This window comes from Otolemur garnettii, unplaced genomic scaffold, assembly GCF_000181295.1.
Source record: "Otolemur garnettii isolate 467f Iridium unplaced genomic scaffold, OtoGar3 scaffold00164, whole genome shotgun sequence".
Classification (NCBI taxonomy): Eukaryota; Metazoa; Chordata; class Mammalia; order Primates; family Galagidae; genus Otolemur; species Otolemur garnettii.
Genome location: NW_003852559.1, coordinates 2,198,389 through 2,223,518, shown reverse-complemented (window position 1 = coordinate 2,223,518; position 25,130 = coordinate 2,198,389). Strand labels below are relative to the sequence as shown.

The window sequence follows — 25,130 nt, the reverse complement described above, 5'->3', positions numbered from 1 at the left end:
GGGGGGGGGGAGTAGGTAAGGGGGCAGGGAACAGGAAAACTGAATGTCCAGACTAGAATAAGGAACTCGGAAGGATGTGCAATGTTTCATGTAACTAACCCATTAATAACGTGAAAACCGTCTTTCGCCAAACTGTGAAATGTTACCTTCTCTGTCCTTCCCCCACATCCCACCCAGGCCCCAGCCGGCAGTGACACCACTGTTTTCAAGGAACTCTCTTGATGGCAGAGTTAGTCTGCCTTTAAATCTACACATCTACCTTCCTAATTTCATAGGATTTGAATTATTATTAATTTAGGATATAAAATGTATTCCAGACATATTTACTATCAGACACAGATGGGACTAAAGACTCATGCTCAGAGACAAGAAGCAAACAGAAAAATCAAAACAGTCTAATTATAGTCTATATTTTGGACACAAGGTCCATTGGGTTCCTTCAAAATTTGAATCTTTTTTTTTCTTATTTTTTGTAGAGATGGAGCCTCTCTATGTTGCCCCAGTTGGTCTTGACCTCCCAGCCTCAAGTGATCCTCTCCCCTCAGCCTCCCGAGTAGCTGGGACAACAGGCATAAAACCCCCAGGCCTGGCTTAGCGTAGTTTTTATATTACTAATGATTACTGCAATCATTTCAACCAACAAAAACATCAAATATAACAGAAGGTAAAAGCCATGATAATATATTTGTGTCCCTAAAGTACTGAACCTATATATTTCCAAAAAGTTTATTTTTTAAGCTATCCATTTATAATTTACATTTACATTTAATTTACATTTCTAAATCCATGTCTCGGCTGGACAAAGCAAAGAAGAGTAAAAATAAAAGTAATTCTAATAATTGCTAAAACATACTACAGCTTTTTTATTTACCTTAAATGAATGTTTTTGAAAAACAGGCTTAAACTTCAATAGAAATTTAAACTGTGATTTGGTACTTAAAAAGTTTAGATTTAATGACAATGCCAAAGCTACCTGAAAAAGTAAAGATGTCTTTTTCCTTCAGAAGATGTGCCACTAGAATTATCTTCACACTTATGTGCTGTGAATGGAGCATTCTGAGTTCATAAAATAGAATCAGAAATGAGGGGGAAAAAGAAAGCAATTCTCTTGAACGAGAAGATAGGGAGAAAAAAGATATGTGTCATGCAAGGCAAGTTGCTTAAAGTAATGATTGGAATTCTGGAGAGAGAAAATGGAATAGGAAGCATCCAGCTGCTGAATAACCCTCTTGTGAGTGCAGAAAGGGAGGGAAGAAGAATTTTGATGACGACACCAATTTCTTCACTTTCAAAAAGTGGCTAAAACCATCATAAGCACGTAGCTCAGGACTGGAGTACAGTGGGAGAGCAGTAAACATGATTTTACTTTCCAGAGGAAGAATTTAGTTAGCAAAAGCATGTTACTTTGGTAATAGGAACATAAACAGGCTCCATCTGGCTCCATGCCCATAGCGCAGTGGTTACAGAGCCAGCCACATTACACCAAGGGTGGTGGGTTCGAACCCAACCCGGGCCAGCTAAACGAGTATAAAAAAAAAATAGCTGGGCATCATGGTGGGCACCTATAGTCCCAGCTACTTGGGAGGCTGAGGCAAGAGAATCTCTTAAGCCCAAGTGTTTGAGGTTTCTGTGAGCTGTGATGCCACAGCACTCTACTGAGGGTGACATAGTAAGACTCTGTCTCAAAAAAGAAAAAAAAAAAAACAGGCTCCATCTGGCATCATTATTTCATTACTTTTAAGATAAAAATAATACTATACGTTGATCTGTACATATGTATTTTAAGGGTCTTGGATGAATCACAGCACCTGCTGCTGACTGCTTTTGTTGTTCATTCATCCACTCAACAAATATGTGAATTCATTCAACGTACCAGGACCTTTTCTAGGTGTTAGAGACACAGCAGTTAACAAAACCAAATCTTTGCCTTCATGGAGCTGACGTTATAGTGTAGAAGGCAAATGAATGTATAAATAATACACCCTATTTCATATAGTAACATGTGCTATGGCTATGGACTGACATGGAAGGAGTACTAGGGAGACCGGGGGTGAGCAACGAAGACACGAAGGAACTGAGGATGTGATTTGTACCCTGCATACATCTAGGGAAGTGGAAACATCAAGTGCAAAGGCCTTGAGGCAGGAGCACACTTGGCAAGTCAAAGGAATTATAAGGAGACTGGTACAGCTGAAGCAAAAGAAAAGTGTAGTAAGAGACCAGGTCAGAGGGGGTATGTGCACCATGTTTATGGCAGGAGGTGTGGGAGAGCCAGGTGTGACAAATAATGGAGGGCCTTGCAGGCTATTGTAAGAACTTCTGTTTTTAACTAGAGGAATATTGGGGATTTTCTTAGCTAAGACATAATCTGAGTTAGAATGTGAATAGACCACCAGGGCTGCTCTGTGCAGACTGAAAGTACAGGGAGACCTGTTAGGAGGATCTTACCAATAATCCAGGTAGACAGATGGTAGAGGCTTGAAGCAAGACAAGCAGATACAGTAGCATCAATGAATTAGCTGAAGAACTATATGCGAGATTCATAAGAAAGAGAGAATTAATCATGATTCTAAGGTTTCTGGCCTGTGGAGCTAGAAGAATGGAACTGGATCTGGATTTCAGGGAAATGGTTTTAACTGGGAATATCTGCATCTCATTTAAAGCCACAAGAATAGATGGAATCACTGAAAGAGTTTTCAGGGCTCCACCCCCAGAGATTCTGACTTAGTAGGTCTGGGCTAAGAACATGAATTTCTTTCTTTTTTTTTTTTTTTTTTTTTTTAGACAGAGCCTCAAGCTGTCCCCCTGGGTAGAGTGCTATCGCTTCACTGCTCACAGCAACCTCCAACTCCTGGGCTCAAGCGAGTCTCCTGCCTCTGCCTCCCAAGTAGCTGGGACCACAGGCGCCCGCCACAACACCCAGCTATTTTTTGGTTGCAGCCATTATTGTTGTTTGGCGGGTCCGGGCTGAATTCGAACCCGCCACCTTAGGTGTATGTGGCTGGTGCCTTTAGCCGCTTGAGCCACAGGCACCGAGCCAAGAACACGAATTTCTAATAAGCTCCCAGGTTGATAGTGCTATCCAGGGAACACACATAAAGTAGTATTGACCTAAAGAGTGAATGTCAATGGGACAGGTCCCAGACTATGTCTTGGGATACTTCTAACTCAGAGAGTTAGAGGGTCAGAGAGAAGAAGTGAAACCAACCAAGAAGACAAGAGCTACTAGGGGGCCAGCAGAGAGATGAGGCAATGGGTGGTGCCCTAGCACTCAACGTAAAGGCTTTGTTTTAAGAAAAATGGAGTAAATATATGTATACAATTGCTGCTGATAGTCAAGACAGATGAGATGTGAGAACTGACCATTAGCTCTGGTGGTGGGAAGTCAGTGGTGAACTACATAAACACAAGCCTACAGGGCTGTGGTGATGAAATCTGATTTGGAATAGGTTCAGGAGAGAGTAGGAAGAGATAATCTGAAGACAGCTGGTATAGGCAACTCTTCTGCAGATTTCTAACTATAAAGGAAAGCCAAGAGATGGAAAAAAACTAGACCCAGATTTGGGCAGGGGCCAAGGAAGGCTGCCTTTATGAATGATTGGAAGCATTATAGCTATTTATACTCTGATGAGAATGATTCAACAGAGAAAATTTTAAGTCATCTTCAAATAAGTGATGATGTAAGAGAAAGAGGATATGATGGTTAATTTTATGTTAATTGACAAGGCCACAGTACCTATTTTGGAGGTAAACACCAGTCTAGATGTTGCTGTAAAGGTTTTGTTTTAGATGTCATTGATCTATAAACCAGTGGACTTTAAAGCAGACTACCCTCAGCTGAAGGCTTTAAGAGAAAAGGACAGGTTCCTTGAGGTTCCTGGAGGGGAATTCTCCCTCCAGATGCCTTTAGACTTCAGCTGCAGCATCAACTCCTCCCTAGGTCTCCAGCCTGCAGCCCAAAATCAAGTGAGCAGTTCTTTAAATCAATCAATCTCTCAATCTCTCTCTCTCTTTCTCACCATAAAAGTAATAGCTGGCAGTATAATTAGCAATAAAGGCACTAAGAGTTGCTAAAATTTAACTTCTAACATATTCCAGCAATAGACACTTTCTTAAAAATGTTCAAGTTTCTATTCAAATAGTTAGAAAATAAGTGACAGATTACAAAAATAGCCAAAATTCTCTACCCTTCCCTATACCTGTGCCATTTTCAAAGACTGGCACCTTTTCCCATAAAAAGGTAGAGTCTACTTTTCTATTTCTTGAATCTGGGGTAGTCTTGTGACCTGCTTTGTCCAGGAGAATGTAACAAAGTAGCGATGGGCCAGTTCCAAGCCTAAGCCTCATGAGGCCTTGCATTCTTCTGCTTTGCCTGCTGGAAGTCTGCCACCACATGAATAAACCTGGTGTAGCAAGCTTGGCAATATGGTCCAGTTGTCCCCAGTTTGGTACACAAGATACATGAATAACACTGTCTGTGGTGGGCAATATTATGGCCCCCAAATGATACCCCTGTGTCCTAATCTCCAAAACCTGTGAAAATTACTTCATGTGGCAAAAGAACTGATTAAGTTAAAGACCTTAAGAGGAGCTTTTCCTGGATGATCTGGGTGGGCTCTAAATTTGAATCATGTGTATTCTTGTAAGAATGAGGCAGACGAGGTTTGGAACAGATGCCCCCAAAAGAAAACACAGTGAGAGAAAGTGGCAATGTGATCACAGAAGCAGAACTGGCGTCACCAGCCCAGAAAGGCCTATAGCCACCAGAATCCGAAACAATCAAGGAACAGATTCTCCCCAGTAGCCTTCAAAGGGAACATGGCTCTGCCGTCTTGGCCTGTTTTTCATTGCTCACAACAGAATTCCTGAGACTGGGTAATTTATAGTGAAAAGACACTTATTTCTTACAGTCACAGAGGATGAGAGTCCAAGGTGGAAGGCACACATCTGGTGAGGACCTTCTTGTGGGTGAAGACTCTGTAGAGTCCTGGGGCAGCTCAGGGAGTCACACAGTGAGAAGGCTGAATATGCTAGTTCAGGACCCTTCCTCTTCTTATAAAGCCACCAGTTCCATTCTCATGATATCTCCTTAACCCGCTAATGCACTAATACATGGGTTAATTCATTCAGGAGAACAAAGCACTGATGACTCAATCACCTCTTAAAGACCCCACCTCTCAATACTGCCACAATAGGGATTAAGTTCCAACATGAGTTTTATAAGAGACAAATATTCAAACCATCACACCCACCAACACGTTGGTTTGTCTGACCTCTGGGAGAAAACATTTCTGTTGTTTAAATCAACTAATTTGTGCTAATTTGTAACAACAGCCACAGAAACCATCCTAAACCATACAGGCACCAGACAAGCCTCCAGCGGTACCCAGATACACAATCAGCTAGGTCTGGCCCACATTAGCAGAATTGCGCCAGAACCCACTGACGCATGAGTATTAACAAGCAGTGGTTCTAAGCTACTAAGCTTTGTAGTGGCTTGTCACACAGCAAAAGTTAGCTAATACAGTAGCTCTTTGTGCTCACTGCTTTATTTCTAATTTTTCCTATTTCTGTTTATAGAACCTATTCAAAGACCTGAAATTAACTATATTTGACTGCATTATTAATCTGAAGGAATGTTAGCCGCCACTCATCACCATAAATCTTACAGCTCCCTCCCGAGGGAGGCGTATACATCTCTGCCCCACTGACATTAGGCTTTGTTGTAAGATTTACTTTGTCCAAGGGCACAGGAGTGGTTGTGACACATGCCACATCTGAATGAAAGCTTTAAGAGCTATTGCGTATTTTGGCCAGCTGGCTCTCTTTTTTTTTTTTCTCCCTCTGCCACAAGAATAGCTAGCATGTCCCCATAGTGGCACCTCTTTACTCTGGATTCTGGGATGATAATGGCAGGTGAAGCAGAAATTAAGTCAATCCTCAGCAGCCTATACATGCAACCTAAGTGATAAATAAATCTTTCTAATTGTAAGCAAACTCGAGAACTGAGTGATAACAGTTATTAAAAAGGAACCCTCCAAAGAAAATCACTAGAAAGGAGAAGAGTTTTAAGTTCCAGTTTGAAGTTAACATTAAAAAATTTTATTTTCTTAATGTGCAAAACAAAAAATATTTCATATTTTCAGTCTTGCCCTTATTGAAAAGGACTCTGTAGTTATTTGAAAAGCATGTTTATACAGGAGATACTTTTACTGCTAATTACTCATTAAACAGCAATAGATACTGCCAGTGTATGTCAACGTCAATGGTAATAGACACTGCCTGGCTGATATGATAGAAAACAATAGCCTACATAGGCTGTTCTCCCATGGAGACCCCTACCATGCCCCCACCCTGTACATACATACAAAGGAGATGAGTATCTCCTACCTTCTGTGATAAAGGACAAGACAAATGCCAACAAACAGAAGAGATTCTAAGAACAATGAATGAAAATGCTCCTTTGTGAGGGAGACTATGGGAGAAGAACACTTACAGGGCTGGGGACAGAGTCAGGATCCAGCTTCTTCTGGGGCTGTGGTGGACCAGCCATCTGTGCAGGACCTCCAGGGAAGCCTCCTGGGTAGGAAAGCTGCGCGCCTGCCATCTGGGGGCCAGAGTTAGCTGCTCGGGAAAAATTTTAAAAGAAACAGCTATAGGACCAAATCCCCTACGTAAGACTCACTGACAACCTTATGCTGTTCAGTCAAGCATATTGTGTTTTTTAACTTCTTAAATAAGGCAAGGAGTCAAGTATGAATATTGTCAGTGTCCCAGTTCTTGGCTCTGGCCACACTGTTCAAAATCTACTCCATCTCTTAAATGTGATACACACTAGTAACCCAGGAGCAAAGCTGATTTCCAGTTAAGGGTTCCCCTAGGTAACCCAAGGCTGTCGGCTGTCCTCTACCGCCTGCCCCCCTTACTTTGCTGCGGAGGGTATCCAGCACCCAGGCCCTGGCCAGGAAGAGGTGGGGGCTGGTACTGTGCACTCGGAGGAGCAGGCCCAGGGAGCCCATCCTGCCTGTACGGAGGTGGAGGAGGCAAAGGCGAGACACCAGGGCCATTTATCGTGGTGGGTGGTGGCGGGAGAACTTGAGATCCAGGCTGCAAAATAGATGGCTGTGGAGGGCGTGGAGGACTCTGGAATGCTGAGGCTGACAGAGGACCAGGGGGCCCCTGGTTGGGAGGAGCCATGCCCGAACCTGTGTAAGAAAGAAAACCAGTCCACCTGAGTGCCACACGGCTGTGCTCTCTGACTTCTGTAAACTACATGACAGAGACCTTTGTTTTTCTCTAAAGCAAGAGTGCACCCTTATACACTTTCGGGGTCTTGACCACAAACTGAAATCTTCTTTTGGAAAGTGATACAAATGCTATTTGGGGCATTTTATATAATTGAAAATTTTAAAAGGTAAAAAAGCAACATTCACAACTTTAGTGAAAGCATAGGATACATTTTAACTCAGTTGCATTAACTTTACATAAGACATGCATTAAGATAGCTATATGTCGTACAAAATCTAGAAAATCATATAGAAAAAATGTATTACTTAATAAGCATTATACAGGTAAATTACACATTGAACAAATTATCTGCATCCTGTGCTTGACTTGATCAAACAGATTTCAGAGCTGGGTAGAAATAACCAGTGGGAAGGGCCGGGCCACTAACTTGCTTTCCAATCATTCTTGGAAAGGGCTGTAAAACCAGATTCATGTTTTCTCTTCTCTGACTACATGAAATTGAATTGCTTCTTCAAAGACTTTATTCATTTTGAAATTCATGAGAGAGAGAAAATATTCTGAGGGCTTTTTACTGATACTTATAAAAAACTAATTTTAAGTACCATAGAAACATTCTTCATCAAGATAAACAGCTGACTATGCTATCCACTACAGTAGCTATGACTCCAAAATTCTATGGAACTTTTCTATGACTCCAAAATTCTTTTCTCTTATTCTCTTTTTTGCATTACAACATCTGAGCTTCCATTCTTCCCATGATCTAAACACAAAATTTAAATGCACTGTGAAACAATGAGTATTATATTTTCAGTTGTGGGGGCCCATAATAAACACAAGGTTAAATAAAATACACTCATATTTCTTAAAACAGTTTCACTGTCCTAATGCCTATTTGTGAAATCAGCATTCTTTTGTTTTATTGTCCTAGCACTGAAGGTAAGATATCCTGAGGGTCTGTCAATTTTGTTGAAATAAATGGCAGCACAGTCAGAAAAAAATTAATTACAGCCATTTATAATATAGATGCTTTATATAAAAATCTCCAAATACTAATGCAATATGGTATGCCATGGTCGTGTCTATTTTAAGAATGAAGAAAATATTTCTCATTAAAAATAATCATTACACAAAGCAGTCAATGAACACTAATAATAAAACTGTTACCATAGCTGTTGATTTGCATAGCACTGAGCTGATTACCCAGCTGGGTGACGGATGAAGTAGACACAGGACTTGGATAAGAGGACTGTGGGGAAGGTTGGTAGGGTGCATATGAAGATGTCACACTGTTGACAGGCACAGGGCCTGGAAATCTGAAAGAGATAAAAATGGTTTTAAACAATATCCTAGAGCAGTGGTTCTCAACCTTCCTAATGCCACGACCCGGTTCCTGTGGGTCACGGCCCATAGGTTGGAAACCGCTGTCCTAGAGTTTCATAAGCAAACAACATCCAACAAATGTCAATAACTTTATCACACTTTACTTTCGATTTAGTTTGAATTTACTAGATGTTTATTTTTCCTTATTTTGCATTAAACAATAACCACCGTCTGAACAGAGTTCCTATTATGTTGCTCTGTGCCTTAGATTCACAGTACGGATTCTTAACAACTTTAAATTTTAAATCAAATTAAATTTTCCCAAATGATATATTTTGATTTCAACTCCTCCAACCACAGACTTTCTCTAGTGGCTCATATCTTGCCTGCTGTCCCCAACTGCCACTTGAGAGGTCAGAAGCACAGCCCAGGAATGGCTTGTGTTTTGCCTAAAGTACCACGACCTGTTTGTGACAACACTGGGACCAGGCTTTCCCCAAGTCTTAAGTGAATACACTTTCTAAAATATCATACTAATTTTATTTTGTCATTTCTCTTCATACGTTTTGGTTTGAGTGATTATTATAAACAAAACTTAAAATTGACCTATGATTACTTTGTATGATATGAAGCACATTCCCAGAATAATGCTATCTCACGTTTGGTGTTCAATGGATGAATGCTCTAAATGCTCTTTCCATGTAACTCACAACTACAAGCTATCCTTCAGCAGATAACTGATTATAAAATTTAGAAGGTACAGTGTTGTAACCCAAAAGTATTGCTAAACAAAATTGTCGAATTCTTCTCCTATAAAATAATCTTAGAAGACCAACACAGATTAAGTATCCTATGATTTAAATATTTGGGGGGGGGAAATATGTATAAAGATAGAAAATACAAAAATTAACATTTTTGTACTTAGGTTGCAGGATCACAATTTATAATTTATTTATTGGTGCATAATAGATGTATATAGTTTCAGGGTACATGTGCTAATTTAATACATTTACATAATTTGTAAAGATCAAATCAGTGTGCTTGACATATCCACTACCTTAAATATTTATCTTTTATGCCAGAACCATTTGAATTCTTTTCTTCTAGCTATTTTTAAATGTATAATAGATTATTGTAAACTGTGTTCACCCTACTGATCTAACACTAGGTCTTATTTCTTCCATCAAACCCTGTATTTGTGCCCACTAATCAAAAGTTACCGTACACAGTAAAAGCTTTCTTTATATTTCTAATCAATTAATGATGCTGATAAAACACTTGGGGCAAAATACAATTTTAGTCGTGCTTAATACATTTAAAATACGTTGTGAACACTGAAAAATGTTCTCGAGAATTATATTAAAGATCTGTTTTATAAATCCATTTCTTCATAAGAAGAAACCTTTTTTTAAAAATCCAGGCATGGGGGTAATTAAACACTCTCTGTAAGAACACAAAAGTAGATACAGAATGAGCAGGGACTGGGGAAGCAGAAAGTTAAATGAAGAAAAAGTCTCCACATTTTCAAAAATGTGTCACAAATGTTAACAAAACAATGGGGAGTTTTATGGTTTGTTTTTTGTTTTTTAAAGATAGGGTCTTGCTCTGTTGCTGACACTAGAGTGCAGTGATGTCATCATAGCTCACTGCAACTTCAAATTCCTAGGCTCAAACAATCCTCCTGTCTCAGCCTCTTGAGTAGCTGGGACTATAATCACACACCACCATTCCTGACTAACATTCTTTTAGGAGAGAAGAAGCCTCGCTCTTGCTTAGGCCGGTCTCGGACTTCTGGTCTCAATAATATTTTTAAAATAGAAAATTCTAGCCGGGCATGGTGGTTCACACCTATAATCTGGGAGGCCAAGGCAGGTGGACTGCCCAAGCTCACAAGTTCAAGACCAGCCTGAGCCAGAGCAAGACTGCCTCAATAGCCGGGCACTGTGGCAGGCACCTATAGTCCCAGCTACTCAGGAGGCTGAAGCAAGAGCATCACTTGAGCCCAAGAGTCTGAGGTTGTTGAGAGAAATGACACCATGGCACTCTATTGAGGATGACAAAATGAGACTCTGTCTCAAATAAATAAATAAATTTCTATAAATAATTTTTTGCATAGACAATACAGGTAGGACAGAATACATTTCAAATAGGAGTTATGACACAAGCAGCTTCAAGTATTATTTTGACCTAACAAAAGGTTAAAGATTTAAAATACAGAATGAGAGAATATACAACCATTAGCTACTACTTTTAACTCAAATGCTTACTTATCCTTAGTGTTTATTGTACGTTCTGAGAGTCAGGCTTTAGAAATTCACAAAGAAACCATTTCTTTCTGATCAACTTAAATATAGGAAGTATTACAGAGGAGGTTGAGGCAAGAGGATCACGTGAGCCCAAGAGTTTGAGGTTGCTCTAAGCTATGGCGCCATGCTCTCTACCCAGGGAGACAGAGAGAGACTTGTCTCAAAAAGAAGGAAGAAAGGGAGGAAGGAAGGGAGGGAGGAAGGGAGAAAGAGAGACAAAGAAAGAGAGAAAGAAAAGGATAAAGAACTGTACATAATTTTTAAAGTTTATGAAACATTATACTCAAAATAATAATTTTTTTTTTTTTTTTTTTTTTTGCAGCTTTTAGCCAGGGCCAGGTTTGAACCCACCACCTCTGGTATATGCAGCCAGCATCCTACTCTTTTGAGCCACAGGCGCCACACAAAATAACAATATTTTTTAAATAAAAATTTTTTATTTATACATGTTATACTTTTATATATTTTAAATTTAAATCAACATAGTGGCCAAATTGTATCTTTTATTTGTTTAAATATGGTAAAAATTAAGGGATATCTCTGATCTTTTAGGTAAGAGTGACACAGAAATGCTAGAACCCACAAAAGGGTCATAAACCATCTGTGTGCTCTTTGACAACCTCATCCATCAGACTGGTATGATTCACCTGCACCATCACTGTGTACTTTGCTCTTAAACTTTACTATGTTTACAGAAGTGTGTCTGTCCTGGGAGGGCTAGGTAACACGGTAACCCTGGAGGCTTAGCCTGAAACACTAGAATTTTCTTTGACTTTTTCATTTTTACCCCCAATTCCAACCTTCAAAGCAGTATCCAAGTCGTAGCAAGCTTCCCTAGGAATAATAAAAAAAGGAGATCAAGCTGTCATAAGTAACTAAACTGAGCTCTGTGGAAGGACAAGCTACAGACAGTCGCTTTTCCACATCCAATGGACTTAGTACTGATAACCACTAACAAGTGTTGAGTACCTCACGAGTACACTGCATGCATTAATCATCAAAATCTTCACAACCACACATTATTGTTGCAGTTGTCATGAGCAAACCAAGACACAGCGAGTATCTGCCCAGGCAAGATTAACAGACATGTCCTGCCTCTACGGCCTGTGCTCTCCCTGCCCCAGACCCTGTGCTGAGCTCACAATCACACAGCAAGGGTCTTCGTGATAGGAAACTGCACAATTCACTTATTCCTAACGAACCTGATTTAAGTAGAACAAAAAGCAATAAACCAAAAAGATCATCCAGTCCAGCTAACACCAGTGACCAAAACCTTTTCTAAACTTGAAGCCAGCTGTTCCATCTTTGCATTTCATTTTAAAAACCACCTGTGATTCCTGGAAGTTTAAAGCAATGAATTTTTCCAGATCTTCTCCCCTTTACCTCTGGACTGAGGAGTCTTTCCTCTCATTTTATGAGTGAGGAAAATGAGGAGCAGAGAGGCCAAGGCACTTCACCAGCATCTACAGTTAGTTAACCACTTTCACCAGAGGAGGCTTCCTGATTCCTGGTCTTTTTGCTTTCCCTCTCTTGACCTTCCTATAATCACTCTCATGAGACTAAAGGTGGTAGGGTCAGGTTCTAACAAAGGCCCTTGAATTCTTGCTCCAAGCTCAAACCACAATCACACTTAAACCAAAGTAGACTCATCCTCTGTGTCCCGCATTAACCTTCCAATGCATTCCATAGCTACCATTTCCATGGCAAATGTTATCACGGCACACAAGAGTTAGCAAGTGTCAAACTCACAACTGCCCCATGGAAGGATTAATTCAATGATTTAAAATATCCCAGTAGGAGTTTTCTTACTATGGAGGACTAGAGGCTTCTTGAAAGGCAATGTCTAAATGGCTTCACCATTCAGAAGGGTCCAGATTTACATTTCAGCATTACTTCCCCTTCCTCCCAACAATCTGAGAAAGGAACCTGAGAAATAAGGCCTCTAGGTAATTCTTGAAGAAACTCCAAAACAAACACTGCCTAGCCCTTGGCACTGTGGCTCTCAGCTGCAACACCTCTCGGCATAAGCAATAATAAGATTTCTAAAAGGGAAGGTGTGATGCTGGCTCCCTTCCCAGGGAACAGTGCCAAGTGGGCTCCAGATTCTGAATATTTCATACATTTCATACTGTGGCTTCTCCATGCCTGCTCCCAATTTCTCCCTTCCTCAACGTATTCCAAACACAAACACAAGATTTATTTCCTGTGTTGTTTTTACTACAGCCCTACCTTTTTGAGAGTCCCTCGCTGGCATCTCTGTGCCTTCCACATCAAACTCACAGACTTTACCATTGGCCACAATCTGATTTAATTTAAAAATATTCATTAAGCACTTCTTGGCACTGAGCTCAGTGCTATGAAGGATCAAAGAAATAGGGGGACTTAAAATTTTATTAAGAAATACAGGCCATAGGCATCTGAAAGAATTAGAAATTAATACAAAATTCTAAAACTAAATATAACTCAAAACTAAAAGGCGTGGCATTGACACAAGTAATTTTCTGGTACATTTTTAAATACCTACTAATGTTTTTTCCTCCTAACTTTTTTTTTTCTTTTCCTACATTGTCTTCACATAAGCTTTTCAGGAGATCTTCCCAAGAATATAGACATTATCAAGAGGTCAAACTTTCAACCTATAAACATTCAAGTTTAGCTGGTATTTCTGAGACTATTTGAGTACAATATACAAATGAAGGCTGGAATCAACCTAGCTCACCTTTGGGGAGGATGACCTGAGGCATGAGCTCCGTTCTGGCCAAACTGATGGGGTCCAGAAGGTGGGGGGCCTGGAGGCAGCATCACCCCAGGGGCAGCAGCCCCCAAAGGCCCTGCTGGCTTCACCATACCTGCAAGGGAGGGGCATGAATTTAGAAGTATATCAATGTGCAAAGAGAGATGACATAAACATATTAGGTTAAAAATAAAAACCAGTTTGATGAAAATATTTTGAATCATATATAAAACCAGCACATTGTCTCCCATGATTGCATTAATGTACACAGCTATGATTTAATAAATATAAATAAATAAATAAATAAAACGAGGTGGAAGAGGAAGGAAACAAATGGGTTAGGTCAAGGCCCCTTGATTTAACCATCACCTTCGGACCTGTCAATGCCAGGCTCTGGCAGAGGTACTTGTCATAAAGATAAAAGAACAGGAAAGAAAGTAATAATTTTAACACCACACAACTAAAACAGAAGAAATAATCTCTGCATGTGATCAAAGCACCTCGATAGAGCATACTACTCCACAAAGAATACTCAGAGAACACAATGGAAAGCAGGATCCCTTAAACTGAGGTATGGTTGGATTCCAGAAAATAAATCTGGCAAAACAGTACGAGGCATGAACTGTTAGAGCATTCTAACTCTAATTGTAGGGGATCAAAGAAAGACCATGGAGAATGCCTTTGAGTGACACCAGGAAGAAAGCAAATGGAGAGTAGGATCTGTTTTTCTAAAAAACCTGAGCACATCCTTTGCTTAATAATTTTTTCTCAATCTTAAATAGTTGGGTGATAAACAGTTGGGGGACTGCTCCAGTCATCATACTCACTCAGACAAAATACAGGATCACATGCAATTAATGACTGTGTTTTCATGTATCAGCAGCTCTTCTCCAACAGAGATCTTTAATGGTTTCTCTTTGGAACTATCTTTAGACATTTTTCTTTTTTTCTTGAGAAACTGCCATGTTTCAAGTTCCCCTATGGCCACTTGGTAGTAGTTGTGTGGCCTTGGGCAAGAAGCTTATCTTTGAGACCTCTATTTTCCGTCTACAGAATAAACTTAGACTACTAGATTACCTGTGTTAGACTACTACATTAACTGCTTGAGGCAGCCTCTTGAAATAAAAAGACAAGTGCATTCTTCTGTTTCTTCTCTCTGCTTCCAGACTGCCTGTTTGTGCTCCAGCCTATTTGATTTCCTTTTATTCCTACCCACCTCTCTGGCAAAGTCACCGATGACTTCCTAGCCACCTGCTATGCCCTCTTCCACTGGACCTCACGGTTGGTATTTCATACTAACAGCTTCTTTCCCCTGTTCTCCTCCTCCAGAAAGTTTATCTCCTCAGAGAGAAAGGGACTAATTGGATGACCTGCATTCACCCAGGAGGAGTTTTTCACACTGTCACTGTAATACATTCAAGGGAGTACTTTCATAGGTTTGGGTGATCTAGAATGGCAGGTGACCAGAGAAGGGCCAGTTTTCATGAATAATATTACTGAAACTTTTACAAAGGTTTCTTCTCTTAAAACAGAATACCTTAAACTGAGGAAATTTTTTATGTTAACTGTACAGTCATAATTTCATTTATCGATTTTCATTGACCACCATTTTCAATATATATTATTCTTACAGCACTACACTTTTATGTCAAGTTCTAAACCACAACTAGGTGTAGGGACATGTGTCTGTAACCCCACCTACTTGGGAGGCCAAGGCGGAAGATCACTTGAATAAGAGTCCAGTCTGGGCAACATAGTAAGACCTCTTCTCTAAAAAATAAAAAAGTTCTAAACCTCAAATCCAACAAAGTTAGAAAAACCTTGAAGTTACCCAGATGTGGGTCTGAATTCCTTCCCTACCATTTAATAGCTGTGACTCTGACAAGATACTTTATTTCTTAGAGCCTTGACTTGTAACACCATGTCATGGCAATAATGACACTTATCTGCAAGGATAGTGCTGAAAATTAAATGAGGCGATGGCTATAACAGCAGCCAGAATAATTGTTTCCTCTCTCCTGGTCATATCCTCTGTTCTGCTCTGTCGCGGTCTGTTTAATCCTGTATACTGCTCTTTTCAACCATTTTTATCCTAATGTGTGCAGCCTCTCCATCTATATCTACACACACCCTATAACTATATGCACACTTGTATTTTCATTTTGGACAAAAGTACGAAATCTACAACATCACTTCTCTGCCTTTTGGCTAAGATCAAATGTGAAAATCCACAACAGCTGCACTAAGATATTTTCAATTTAATTCTATGCACTAGAAGAAATAGAAAGCTATTCTTTTTTAAAAATAGTGCTTTTGGCTCAGTGCCTATAGCTCAAGCGGCTAAGGCGCCAGCCACATACACCAGAGCTGGTGGGTTCGAATCCAGCCTGGACCCGCCAAACAACAATGACAACTATAACCAAAAAATAGCAGGGTGTTGTGGCGGGCACCTAAAGTCCCAGCTACTTGGGAGGCTGAGGCAAGAGGATCGCTTAAGCCCAAAAGTTTGAGGTTACTGTGAGCAGTAACGCCAGGCACTGTACCCAGGGTGACAGCTTGAGATTCTGTCTCAAAAAATAAAAAATGAAACATAAAATAAAAATAGTACTTTAATAGCAGTTTTCATCAACAATCCCCATCTGTCTAGAAAATCAGAAAACAGTTCCAATATATACAAGCAGAATTGTTAGACACCCATCTTACTAAAATGTACTCTCCCTTTTATTTCTGGGTATCAACTCTATAGCAATGATTCAAACGCATTCTTACTCAACAGACATTTTACATGCTTTCGAGGCATTTATAGAAGACACAGCCACATAAACAAATCATTACAGTGCCAACCGGTGATGATGCTGTAATATGCCCAGGGACTCTCTAACTCTGCCTGAGGGAATCAAGTGGAGTTCAAAGAGGAAGAACCGCTTGAGGTAAATCTTAAAAGAGAAATAGAAGTCTTTTTGGCATGGTGGACAGGTGGGATGCCAGTTAGAGGGCAAAGCTTGAGCAAGATGTGAGGGAGGACAGCATGATCGGGACCTGGGAAAAAGCTCAGGGTGGAGAGACTGTGGGGAAACTGGCCAGAGTGGAGGTTGTCCGACTTTGTTGGGGTCAGACTGCAAAGTCCTGTGTGTCATCTGGACTCCATTCCTAGGGCAAAGGGAAGTCAGTATCGCTGGTATCTGCAAAGTCATAGTCCTCCCTGGGCCACATTATTGGCATTTTTGAAAGAGATCAGACACAAAGAAAATAAAGTTCCTCATAAGACATGAGAAGGAGAATTTTCATGAGAATTTTGTTAACACTACACAGTGAGAAGGAAATAACTGTGCTCAAGCCAAAAAAAGAAAGAAAGAAGGAAAGAAAACGAAAATATCTAAGATCCCAAACTGGTCTTTAATACAGTGGTAGAAACCATGCATTAGTTTACCCAACAATAATTCCAAGCCCTTTCCAGCTTGCTTTTCTGTATGGTCCTAAATTGGAAAGACAGAAACTTCATTTTCCAGACTCCCTTACTCTTTGGGTGGCTGTGTACACTGAAATCATCAAAGCAACACACTTCTGGGAGGCTCTGACCAGCTCTCATGGGGTAAAAAGCAGTGACTACTGCTCGGATTGCGGCATCTTTATGGATCACACAGGCCTGAATCTGGTTCTCTTTCTTTAATTTCGGGGTTGCTTCCTGATGCCCTTTAACAAATCCCTTTCCACCAGGGTGGACTGTTTTTAGCATAGGAGCCCTTACCAAAACCACATCATAGGAAAGCATACCTTGAATTTGGCTCTGGATCTGAAAGCTAAAACCAAAACTAAAAACCACATTGGGGGAGGGGGGCAGCAAGGGGAGGAGAAACTTATCTAAACTAAACAAGGATAGGCTCCCTGAGGTCCCTATTATATGGGCAGAACGGCTATGGTTCCTGACGCACTGTGCGGGGTGGTGTGCCTACATAAGCTCACCTTTTATGGGGAGCACTGCCACCACCCCCACAGGCCCTGTCTTAGTTCCAAGACTTTAACACTTCTTGACTTTCAGCTTCCAGACAAGCAGTCCTCAACCAGGGGTGATTTTGCCCCTAACAAGACACTTGGCATTATCTGAGACATTTTTGGTTCCTACAACTCCCAAAAGTAGGGGAGGTACTACAGGCATCTGGTGGGGTGGAGGCCAAGGAAGCTGCTAAATATCCTCTAATTCCCAGGATAGCATCCCCTCCACTCAACAAAGAATCAGTCTGTCCAACCGCCAATAGTGCTGAGGCTGACAAACCTGCTCCAGAGAGGATGCCCAGCCTTAATCCCTTCTCCACTTTTCCCTGTGCTCTTTCTAAAATGCACATTGGACTGTGACCCTTCCAAGACTACATTACTACAGTGGCACCCTCTTCCCCTTTTAATAAAGTCTACATTCTTTAAGATGGTCCACATTCTGCTCCTGTAATGCCTTTCACTGCTTACATGCCACACCTGAGCCATGCTGAATATCCTGCAGGTCATCAAAAATGCCACGTCTGCAACCGCAGCAAACTGCCTCCCTGCCTGGCCAACTCTCATCTTTCTGGTTGTCCTCTCCAGGAAGATTCCCTTCTCTCTACCACCTCTGGGGTAGGTGCCCCTACCACCACCTACCACTTCCTCTCTGATGGTACCCCTGAATTATAACTGTTACTTTTAAATGTAATGCATTTGCCACCAGAGAAGCATGCGCTATAAGGACTGAGATTAGTTTTATTTTATTCATTGTTGTATCACCACAAATATTTTGCTCACTCAATAAATTTGTGAAGTTACTACATAGCATTAGCATTACAAAAACCCAGTGAACAGGCATAAGTGGAGATTTGGTAGATGAGAAGTACAGAGCAAGAGGGCCACTGGCCAGATCTATGGTGGAACAGACACTTCAGGGAACCACAACTAGGTTGCTGGTATCTCTCAGAAAACTAGCAGAAAGATCACCAAACGACTAGACAGGAAGACAGATGGTGAGTAAAGATTAAGGTACCTAAGGTTATTCACCACAGAGAAATGCAGGCAGGGGTGATTTAGTATAAGCTCTAAATAAGTAAATAAAAACAATTTACAGAAAGGCATATTTACAGAGTATGGCAGTTTGATTATCCATCTGAGAACTGAATAGGAGAAAGTGGTTTAAATTGAAGCATGAAGGATTTAATCCAACAAATACAGCTTTTTAAAATACCAGTAAACACCAGAGTGTTGTGCTAATGAATGCTGCTGCTTGTCATTCACTTAATTCACTGAATAAACCTTGATAATTAGTTTGATTTAGCCATTGCATGATGTATACATATTTCAAAACAACATGCAGTTTGTGACAAATGTATATAGTTTTTAACTGTCAATTAAAACATGCTTTTAAAAACACTAATGGGTGCCTTCCCTGCTCCAGATACATTGATTCTAACAGTGTGGTGAATGGCATAGAGGCCTGCTGAGATGTTAGGAGAACATCATTTATAAAGAAGTTTGAGGGCGGCACCTGTGGCTCAAAGGAGTAGGGCGCCAGCCCCATATACCGGAGGTGGCGGGTTCAAATCCAGCCCCAGCCAAAAAGAAAAGAAAAAAAAAAGTTTGAGGAATAAAATGGCCAAAATGCCTGCAAGCATGGCGCTTGAACTGAGTCTGAAGGAGGAGTGTGAAGATAACTCTGTTATGAGGAAAATTTGGAGGCACAGGTTGACTTTCTGATATGGGAAGTGCTAATCAGAGAACAAGCACAAACCAGCTTGCAAGTGACAGTAACTTTTTTAAATTTCAGATTGATATAAGGATATAAATGATTAGGTTACATTGTTTGTGTAAATGACAATAACTTAATATCTCAAATACGGAATGGGGGAGGTGAACTAAAGAAAAGAAAATACATAGTATAATGAAGGCCCAAAGAGCTTAAAAATATAAATGGACAATGAGAAGCCATAAAAGGTTTTAAGCCTTTGTAAAAGATCTCCTTTGGAAACTTTTATGCAACAATAGTCCAAATTAGATTTGCTTTCTATAAAAATCCCCCTGACTCAAGAGTTGATGGCTTAGAAAAAAGCAATGTTGGAGAGTGGGGTCACAGTGAAAGGACCATTTTAGTAATATAGGTGAGAGATGGATATACAAACAAGATAACTGACAGGAAGATGGGAAAGAGGAACCAAGTGGGAAAGATTTGGGAGGGCTGGGTACTCTGGCTCACACCTATAATCCTAGCACTCTGGGAGGCTGAGGCAGGTGGATTGCCTTAGCTCAGGAGTTTAAGACCAGACTGTGCAAGAGTGAGACTTCATCTCTAAAAATAGGCAGGCATTGGGGAAGGTGCCTGTAGTCCCAGCCTGCTCGGGAGGCTGAGACAAGAGGATCACTGGAGTCCAAGAGTTTGAAGTTGCTATGAGCTATGACACTACAGCACTCAATTCAGGGCAGTGATCAAGGGAGGGAGAAATTTGGCCGACCAATTGCAGTTGAGTAGGTAAAAGGGAGAGTTTTTTTTGTTTTTTTTTGTTTTTTTGCAGTTTTTGGCCGGGGCTGGGTTTGAACCCGCCACCTCCGGCATATGGAGCCAGCACCCTACTCCTTTGAGCCACAGGTGCCACCCAAGAGATTTGTTTTCAAATAGTGAGTTTCTGCTGTGGACCGCTAAATAAATAATGCTACTGAGTGAGTACTGAAGGCCAGAAAACTAGACTTCTATGAAAGAATGCCAAACCATTTTGGACATAGTAAGTTTGACATGCTGAGTAAACATGTAGGCCATTGGAAATATGGGTCTGCAGCTCAGGAGAGACATCTAGGCAAGAGGAATACATCTCAGAGACAAGCATTCATATGGAATGATATAGTTTAAGGTCAAATATACAGAGTGAGAGAAGAGGAATGAAGATAGAACATAAATGGAGAAACAGCAACATTAAGGGTCATGTAGAACAAGGAAGGTGCCTTCAAAAAGAGATGTTCAGAAAGCAACCAAGAAAAACAACAAGAGGATGTGTCACTGAAACCAAAGAAGCAGAGAGTTCTACAACAATGACAGCAGTAAGTAACATTATGTACAAAAGAGGACAGACAGGACAATGTTTATTACCTTTAGGAACAGGAGGCCAATGGCAACACCAGGGAAAGAAGGGGAAGGGAGAATGGGGGGCACGCTATGGAGTGTAAGGAGAGGCAGAGGCAGATAGTCACCATTCCTCCCAAATGCATCGGAGGAGGTAAAATGGCTATGAAGAGAGGAAGGAAGGTGCTGCACTCAGATGTGTGAGAGAGTTTGCTGTTTGTCTTCCTGAGGGGCTGGAGTACGAATTTTGGCTCCACTACACACCAGCTCTGGGACCTGGGAAAATCACATTATACCAAAATTTTCTTATTTGCAGAAGAGTGCTAACAATTTAATGTATAGCACTGTATGAGTATTAAATGAATCAATACATGTGAAGCTTTTAGGACTCGATTTTAATACATGGTAAGCACCAAAAAAGAGTAATTTATAATTATCATTATACATAAATGCCAAGGAGGAATGAACCACCAGATAGAGAGAAACTAGAGAGATGGGTTAACGGCTCCTACAGGATCCAGAAAGGCAAGATTATAAATGTTACGGGGAGGATCAATCCTGAGCGTGGGCAAGGACGCCTCATCTGGAGGTCTTCAAAAACTGGGGGAAGATTAAATAATAAGGGTGACTTCGCACAGGATATTCACAATCTCAGAGCACCTTCTGTAGCAAACTATGTGTGGTCACTAACATTAAGCCTCCCTAAAGGCTTTCCTCACCCTCCCTGACTGCACTCTCTCTCTGCATCCTTCCTAGCACCTCCTGGATGCTAGACACCTGAGCCAGTCCCAGTGATCCCTGGAATGAATTACTCGTTAATTGATATATGGCCCATTTCCACAATGGATTATCATTACATAAATGATCTATAATTGATCTAGGGCCAATTCTCCCCATAATATTTATTATTTTGCCTTTCTGGACCCTACAAGAATGATTAACCCATCTTTCTCCAGTTTCTCTCAATGTATCTAGTGGTTTATTCCTCTTCAGTACTTATATACATAGAGTCCCCCTCCCCAAAAATGTATACATATTTTAAGAAAGGAAAAACCTGTATTAAAGTTGTAATACTTAATATATATTGATAACAAAAGATAAATACAAGTCACACTGAGCACCTCTTATAACTGCAGAAGTCAAACATGAGTTAAGTATTACAAATTTCATACAGTTTTTTTTCTTAAAATATGTATATATTTTTGGCACCCTCTGTATAATGATACATCTGTGGTATGGATTTGAGTGGAATTCCCAGCATTTTCTCAGAAGACCAAGAACTGTCTTACCCAAATATTTGGACCATCAGACCTAAAACAAGCTATTATTAGCCGCACCCCTGTCTCCTGAAGCTTGCTTGGTCCTTCTGAGTAGCTCTTTGATAAAGGGAGGTAGCCTCATGATATTGGCTGCCATCAGAATAATAGTCATCATTCCCACTCCATTATTTCTTTCTCTGTCAGCTCTGTCTCCAAAGCCAAGATTTGCTACTGAGTACCATATTTTAAAGCAACCAGTATTGTTCAATAAAAATTTCAAGGCAAGACCAAGTTTTTCTTGTTATTATTATCAGTGAGTAATCTTTAGTGTGCAAATCTAACAGTATTTTTCAATCTCAAAATTGATTTTCAAATATTATTGCCCCAATCACCTTAGCACATATATGTATTAAATTAAATTCATGTTTTATTGAACATTTACAATAGTCTCACAGCACTAAGTAACAATAAGAACAATAACAGTAAAAATAAATCATCTTTTAGTCTATATTTAGAATATAGAATATCAGAATATCATCTTTTAGTCTATATTTAAAAACCAAACTATTCATCCAATAACTGAACTGTAGCTCTGATCTGAGAAACTTTTCCAAATAATCCTATAATCTCATGTCGTTAGATCATATAACAACCATTCAACGCTTTCAAAGTTCCTCTCCAGAACATCTTATGTCTCTGAGTCTGAGAACTGAATACTTACACTCAAGGCCAAATAAGACATTTTACCTGGTGGAGATACTGCATGCGATGGGTCTCCATAGTGCCCATAGTGGGGGGGAGAAAGGCCTATTCCAGGCTGGGACTGAGAATATGGGGGTGTAGCCACATAACCTTGTTGACTCATCATGAAAATATCATTCCAAAGGATAGTTCTACAAAAGAACTCTGCAATAGAAAAAAAAATTTTTTTTTAATGTAAGAGAGCTTTAGTCACTTAATGCTAAAATATAAACACTGCTAATAAGGGTTTATGATGCTTTGAGGAAATGTACAGTAGCAGGTGCATGAAACATCTTAACATCAGACAACGTAGTGTATCAGATCATTGTTCCCTAAAATGGGTCTAACCATAGCTTTTTGAAACTCAAGTAAATCTCACTTGAATAGTTCTGGGTACATTCTCAAGCATGAAACCTGAATAACAACTTCCAACCACTTTTTCACTGGAAGCCTAAAATGTGTTCTCTCCTAAGTGTTCCTACTATTTTGTGCTTTTGGTTTCCCCCTGCCACACTTCAGCACAGAGTGTACCATGCTATTCAACTGACTGACCACCATAACCGCCAGAAGTCTGCAATCAGGTGTTCTATGATTTGTATCTTTTTAGAGCTCTTCTACTTAGCAATTTTAACCTGGTAGTTAGGACCAAGAGAAATCATAGTCCAACAAGTATAGCAAATGATAAAGTTAATAATGGACTTATTTGATGAGTCATAATTGATCTAGCCAGGTGGTAAGCTACAGACATTTGAGCGTTGTCAGTAGTTTCACAAAGATGACAGAATCTCTTTCTGATTTAAATGGTATCACTCCTCTAAGAACACATGCACCTATATTTAAAGAACTAAGAAAAAAACTGTAACTTCCTATATGTGTAGGCGCACACACTCACAAATATAACACACTCATCTTGATTCTACTCAGAATCCAGACATCAATTTGCTTTAAATTTTCCAATTTTCACAAAATAAGAGACATTCCGTAGGACTATATTCAAAACACCTTTTATAACAAGACAGAAAATGCTCCGAATCGTAGCAGAAGAGGGCTTTCATTCTGTATCTGCCAACACTTCACTGTGTGATGTGGAATAACCCAAAGAACCTCTGTGGGCCTCAGTTCCCTCCGTTAGAAACCAATGCCTCTGAGAGCCTTCCAGGTCAAAAACACTGGTTCTACAACATCTCTCCAGTTTCTTCACCCAGCCCAGCCACAAGGTTCCCATTGTTCTTTTTATTTGCTGCCTTTTAAGGTGAAATATCCGCAATACCTTCTAAGACCTGAAATCTGTACTCAGAAAATGGCATTTCAAATTTAAAACTCGAAGCCTAAAATTTGTGATTTGGTTTCATTTTCACATTAAGTTTCCAGAATTAAAGCAACCAAGTAAAAATATTATGAGATCACTTTCTTCACCTGGGGAGGGGAGAACTAAAAAGAGGAGCGAGAGAGGCAAAAGGCCTTCTGGTCCACTTTGTTCTTGACAACATTTTTCCTTCCTCCCACTTAGCAGAGAGAGACGTGGCAGCTTGAGCTTTGGACAAGCTCATCCAACCAAGCACATTTAGGAAGTCAGCAGAACACACCTAAGCGGCAGCCTGTTGCTGAGTAACAGAAAAGAAAGGCAGAGCTATTCCAACAGCAGGAAGCAGCCGGGTCTCTCTAAATGGGGTCCCGAGAGGAATTTGCTTCCTCAAGCAACCGAGTTTGCCACGTCAAACTTCCTCACATAAGCACCAAGTTTCAGAAACCTGACTCAGCTTCAAGAGGCGACATGGCAGAAAGCCACTTGGCATGAACAGGCCCAGGATGAAAATCTGGGCAGCTCCAATCGCAAAACGAGCCCTCCAGCCCACTGTCACCCAGCAACGGGCTAGCCAAGGTGCACTTCTCACCCTGCCACAAGTTCGGATTTAGCCAAATCAGTTTCACCATCAGGATGTCCCGAAGCTAACAGATACAGTTGCCATTTTTACTAGGACTATTTCTAACAGTCCCTTCCCTCAAGGAAAAGGAAATTAAGTTGATAGGAGACCAGGAATCCGCTGGCAGTGACAGTGAAAGGCTGTGGCTACTGAGGATCCTAACCCAGCAGTTGTTGCATCCTGAGACTCAAAGGTGGGGGCGGGTAGAGAAGGCCCACGCCCACCTCCCCCCACCCGCCCCATTATTACCGGCACCGGGGGCTAGAGGAACTGAGAGGGAGGTCTCCTCCCGCCGGCCCCGCCACAGGTGAGCGTCGGCCTCAGCCGCCCGCCACCCGGCCGGCACTGCACCCCACTCCAGCTGTGCCCGGGAGGGGGCCGTCCCGCCTGAGCGCGTCCGGGCTGGGCAAGGCTTTACCTGGTCCCGCTCCCGCACGCTGCGGAGCTTCCGAGAGCCTGCGGCTCCGCTCCTACTGCCGGTTGCTCCGGGTGACCCAGCTCCCGCTGCGGCTGCTTCTCCCGCCGCGC

General features: G+C 40.9%; 1 protein-coding gene across 1 annotated transcript in view; it reads right to left on the bottom strand.

The window, feature by feature from the left end:
• The window catches only part of SEC24D (SEC24 homolog D, COPII coat complex component), a 115,715-nt gene extending 90,585 nt beyond the window's left edge, over positions 1–25,130 (bottom strand). Inside the window, exons 1-6 of the mRNA XM_012811565.2 lie at positions 25,021–25,130; positions 22,684–22,842; positions 13,594–13,723; positions 8,413–8,561; positions 6,927–7,205; positions 6,497–6,624 (exon numbers count right to left, since the gene is read on the bottom strand). Of these exons, the coding sequence (XP_012667019.1) occupies positions 6,497–6,624; positions 6,927–7,205; positions 8,413–8,561; positions 13,594–13,723; positions 22,684–22,804 (807 nt within the window). The 5' untranslated portion in view covers positions 22,805–22,842; positions 25,021–25,130. The remainder of the gene's footprint in view (positions 1–6,496; positions 6,625–6,926; positions 7,206–8,412; positions 8,562–13,593; positions 13,724–22,683; positions 22,843–25,020) is intronic.